Source organism: Sceloporus undulatus, chromosome 4, assembly GCF_019175285.1.
Source record: "Sceloporus undulatus isolate JIND9_A2432 ecotype Alabama chromosome 4, SceUnd_v1.1, whole genome shotgun sequence".
Taxonomy (NCBI): domain Eukaryota; kingdom Metazoa; phylum Chordata; class Lepidosauria; order Squamata; family Phrynosomatidae; genus Sceloporus; species Sceloporus undulatus.
In genome coordinates, this window is record NC_056525.1 from 135344307 (window position 1) to 135349269 (window position 4963).

The window sequence follows — 4963 nt, forward strand, 5'->3', positions numbered from 1 at the left end:
GACCAAGTAGAAATAAAAAGACAATGAAAACAATATATTCAAGAACAATATATTCAAGAGATGAGAAGATGACAGATTAATTCAAGGAAGAACTATTTGGGGAAAAACCGTGCAATTTTGAAAGTGAAATAGAAGCTGCATTCAAAACCAAATGCATCTGAGGAAGTAAGACTGAAGTCTACAAAAGCTCATGCTGCCAATTTCTTTCTTTTGGTTTGTCTCAAAGGTGCTACAAGATCTCTCTACATGGGAGAAATAAATAACCAGAAATAGCATACTGACAGAGCTGCTTCAGGTTACAGGGACACGATCTACCCTAATTCCTTGGAAGAAGGAACACCAAAAAAGTAAGATATGCAAAGGACACAATAGTACAAGCAGAAAATAGCAAAGGCTTGGAATGATTGCTGAAGGAAATCAAAGAAGAAAGTGCAAAGGCAAGTTTACAGCAGAACATTAAGAAAATAAAAATATTGACCGTCGATGATTTACATAACTTTAAAGTAGACAATGAAGATGTTGAAATTGTTCAAGATTTGCCATACCAGGGTTCAGTGGATCTGAGGGTTCTGTAGATACCCTGGACTGATAAAAAGACAAATACATGGGTCATAGAGCAAATCAAGACTGAACTTTCCCTATGTAGACAAAACTGAGGCTGTCATAACTTTGATATATAATTGGAAGACATGACTTACTAGAAAAGAAAATGGCACATGGCAAAGTAGTAGAAAGTAGTAGAAAAGGAAGAGGATTCCACTACAGGTGTACAGATAGAATCAAGGAAGCCACAGCCCTGAGTTTGCAAGACCTGAGCAACTGCTGAGGATAAGGTCTGTTGAAGATAAGGTGACTTGAAGGTCTCTCATTCATAAGGCCACCATAAGTCAAATTTGACATTATGGGTGTTAACAACAAATTAGTAGCAAGCAGGGCCACACCACTACTAGTACAGAGCTACCAGTATGCTCATACCTCAGTATATGTTCACATTTGATGGCTGTTAACAACAAACATTGATAAATATATTAAATCTCTTTATTACATAATTATATTATATCACCATGTCATATTTGTTTCTGAAGAGTTTCCTCTCCGGAACATTACTAGTCTTTCCTTGTAGAATATGTGATCTTTCAAGAGAGAGAGGTTCCAAAAACACTTGTTTATTGTGCTTTAAGGAGCAATATATGAAAAAGACATTATTGAAATGTTTTTTCTTCACATAGCCACATGATGGCACCATAGGAACACATTTGGCTCTGTGAACATAATTCCCAGGAAGCTCTGAGCAGACTTGTGTCTCAGGAAAGATGGTCTATGATGAAGGGATAACCTTCAAAGCAGCCGTACAATCAGCACAGAACACAACATTTTGCTCCATCAGTAGAGATTATTATTGGGTATCAAGCCCAAAGCTTTATAAGTGGGCCAGATACAGAACAGAATCAGAGTTCTGAACAATGGAAGACTGCTTCAGGAGCAAACAAGGTCTGTGTTTTTTACTCTTCCTCTGTGTGACTGATGTGCTGTGTGTCTCAATTCATTATTCTATGCCTGAAGAGAAGAAAAGTGGGTCTCTGGTAGCTAATGTTTTGAAGGATTTGAAACTGGGAATTGGGGAGCTCTCTGCTCGCAGAGCCCAGCTAGTGTCCAAAGGCTCCAAACAATATTTCCGTCTTGATGCCCACTCTGGGGTTCTACTCATAAATGAGAAAATAGACCGAGAGGCTTTGTGTGGCCAAAGTGATTTTTGCTTATTACAGAGCGAAATTGTGCTCCAAAACCCCTTAGAGCTCTATACTGTTGAAGTGAAGGTGGAAGATGTAAATGACAATGCTCCCAGATTTTCTCAAAATGATTCTCAGCTGGAAATTCCTGAGTTTGTTCCCCCAAATACAAGATTTCCCTTAGAATCTGCCCAAGATGTGGACTTGGGAGAAAACAGCATCCAGAACTACACCCTGAGTCCCAATGAGTATTTCAGACTTGGAATAGAAAACAAGAAAGATGGAAGAAAATCCATTGGTCTTATTCTGGAAAAATCTCTAGATAGAGAAAAACAACCACATTTGGAGCTGACACTTATGGCTTTGGATGGAGGTGTCCCTCAGAGAACTGGTACTGTCAAAATCAAAATCAATATTCTGGACCATAATGATAACTTCCCTCAATTTATTCAGTCTGAATACAAAGTAAGATTAAAGGAAAACAGTCCACAGAATACTCTTGTCTCCAAAGTTGAAGCCAGAGATTTGGATTTTGGTTCAAATGCTCAGATCACCTACTCCTTCCATCAAGTGCCTGGCAAAATACTTGATTTGTTTCATTTGAATGAAATGACTGGAGAAATCACTGTTGCGGGAGAAATTGATTATGAGAAAGAAACCAGTTATGACATGAGCATCAAAGCAACTGATGGAGGGGGCCTTTCCGGACACTGCAATGTTCTGGTAGAGGTTGAGGACATGAATGACAATGCTCCAGAAATTTCAGTCATATCCCTTACTGATAGAATCCAAGAGGATGCTCCCCTGAATACAGTGGTTGCAATTTTCAGTATTACAGATCGTGACTCTGGGGACAATGGCAAAACTATGTGCTCTGTTCAGATGAACCTGCCCTTTGCATTAAGAATCAAGAATAACTACTACCAGCTTATGATCCATAGCTCTCTGGACAGAGAGAAAGTCCCTGAATATAATGTCACCATCACAGCCTCAGACCAGGGGTCTCCTAGGCTCACATCAACAAGAATTATCCATGTTCAGATATCAGATGTCAATGACAACACTCCGGTATTTGAAAAGACTTTATTTGAAATGAGATTACAAGAAAATAATATTCCTGGACTACTAATTGGCTCAGTTCATGCTATTGACCTAGACATGAAGCAGAATGGCAAAGTGACTTACTCGCTTTTGCCTGGAGAACTTGGTGGTAGCCCTGCAGCCTCTTACATCTCCATCAACTCTGAAACTGGAAACATGTATGCCCTCCGATCTTTGGACTATGAGCAAATAAAAGATTTCAAAGTCACAGTGAGGGCTAAAGATGGTGGTACTCCTCCTCTGAGCTCTGATGTTGTTGTGCGAGTTCTGATTGCAGATGAAAATGACAATGCTCCCTTCTTCCTCTATCCCCTTCAGAACAGCACTTTTCCCTGCAATGAGCTGCTCCCCAAGATGGCAGAGGCTGGATATCTGGTCACCAAAGTGGTGGCTGTGGATCGAGATTCTGGTCAGAACTCTTGGCTTTCCTATGAACTTCTGAAGGCCACAGACCCAGGCCTTTTCAGCATAGGAGCCCAGAATGGAGAGGTGAAAACCAGGAGGCCACTGACTGAGCGAGACTCAAGCAAACAGAGGCTGATTATTGCTGTCAGAGACAACGGTGTCCCTCCTCAGACTAGCACTGCAACACTCAATATACTTCCAGTGGATGGCTTTTCTGATCCTTATCTTAAGGTGGTGGATGTGCGTCAACAGGAGCATGAAGATGATGGAACTTTGACCATGTATTTGGTGATTTGCCTGGCATCTGTCTCTTCTGTGTTTCTGCTTTGCATTATTTCCTTTGTTGTTATCAAATCCTGTAAGAAAGACCCTGGGGGCACTTTTATTGCTGCCCCTCCTCATTTCCCCCCTGCAAGGCCTGATATCCCAGAGAACTGTACCGATTCTCAGAGTGGGTCACTTTCCAGGAATTATCAGTATGATGTTTGCTTAACTGGTGGATCTTTAAGCAGCGAGTTCAGATTTCTTCGGCCTCTCATTCCTGTTTTTTCTGTTGCGGACACAAATATCCCTGTGATCCATAAGACTTCTCCTGGTTCCCAAGACCTCCCAGATTCCTTGGAAGATAATAAATTGAAGGAACAGGTGAGTAAATATAAAAAAAATATTCCATATGCTAAATAACTAGGCCATTGGATATGCCCTTTCATTGGTCCCCAGTGACTGTAGATACAATAGGCCCTTGGTATATGCTGAGGTTTGGTTTCAATACCCCTTGTAAATACCAAAATCCATGGATACTCAATTCTCATTATATATAGTGGTGCAGTAAAATGGTGTTCCTTATATAAAATAGAGAAATTAAGGTTTGATGTTTGGAATAATAATAATGATAATAACAATAATAATTCCATGGATGGTGGAATCCATGGATGCAGAATTCATGGATACAGAGGGCTAACTGTATTTCATTCTTGCACGTTTTACTTCCACTATATGAATGGAAAATTAAAATGGGTGAAGCACATCTGATAGTTGTTTCTTCATATTTCTTTCCTTAAATTGGTGGTACATGGATTTTAAGTTATTATTTTTGAATTCCGTATATACCCGACTATAAGTCAACCTCATGTATAAGTCGAGGGCAAGTTTTGGGGTCACAAGTATTGATTTTGATATGACCCTTGGAAAAGTCGAGGGTAAAGCCTAGGGGCATGTAACAAAGGCTATAAAGCATGATGCAAAGGAAAACAATGCCAAAGAAATTACAAAATTCTAGCAGGCATAACTATTTTTGCTCAAAATAAAGGCTGGTTGGATGAAAAAATAGTGGACCAGTGATTCCAGGACAGGTTAGGGTTTTGCCTTTCACCAAGGGATGGTCCTTTTTTAAAATAGGTGTTCAAGTACAGTACTTACAGTACCTATATTGACCCATGGATAAGTCGACTGAGGTTTTTTAGGTCAACTTTTTGGCTAAAATGTCTAGACTTATACATGAGTATGTACAGTAGTCTGTTTAGTTACCAAATACATGCAGTTGTTTCTTCACTATTCATTTGTTCTTGTTTCTAGAAGTAAATTTCAATTCTGTATCTGTGTTGTACTACTATCCTCATAGAAACATCATTTCCACTAAACAGTGTATGCCAACTGTATTTTAACCTCTTTCTGAATCAACAGCTGAGAAACAGTACATCTGCATGATAAATAGCCAAAGGTCAGTG

General features: G+C 39.6%; 1 protein-coding gene across 1 annotated transcript in view; it reads left to right on the top strand.

Annotated features, from left to right (window-relative positions):
* Positions 1 to 1355: 1355 nt before the first annotated feature.
* The window catches only part of LOC121929056 (protocadherin beta-16-like), a 24206-nt gene continuing 20598 nt past the window's right edge, over positions 1356 to 4963 (top strand). Inside the window, exon 1 of the mRNA XM_042464375.1 lies at positions 1356 to 3320. Within this exon, the coding sequence (XP_042320309.1) occupies positions 1464 to 3320 (1857 nt within the window). The 5' untranslated portion in view covers positions 1356 to 1463. The remainder of the gene's footprint in view (positions 3321 to 4963) is intronic.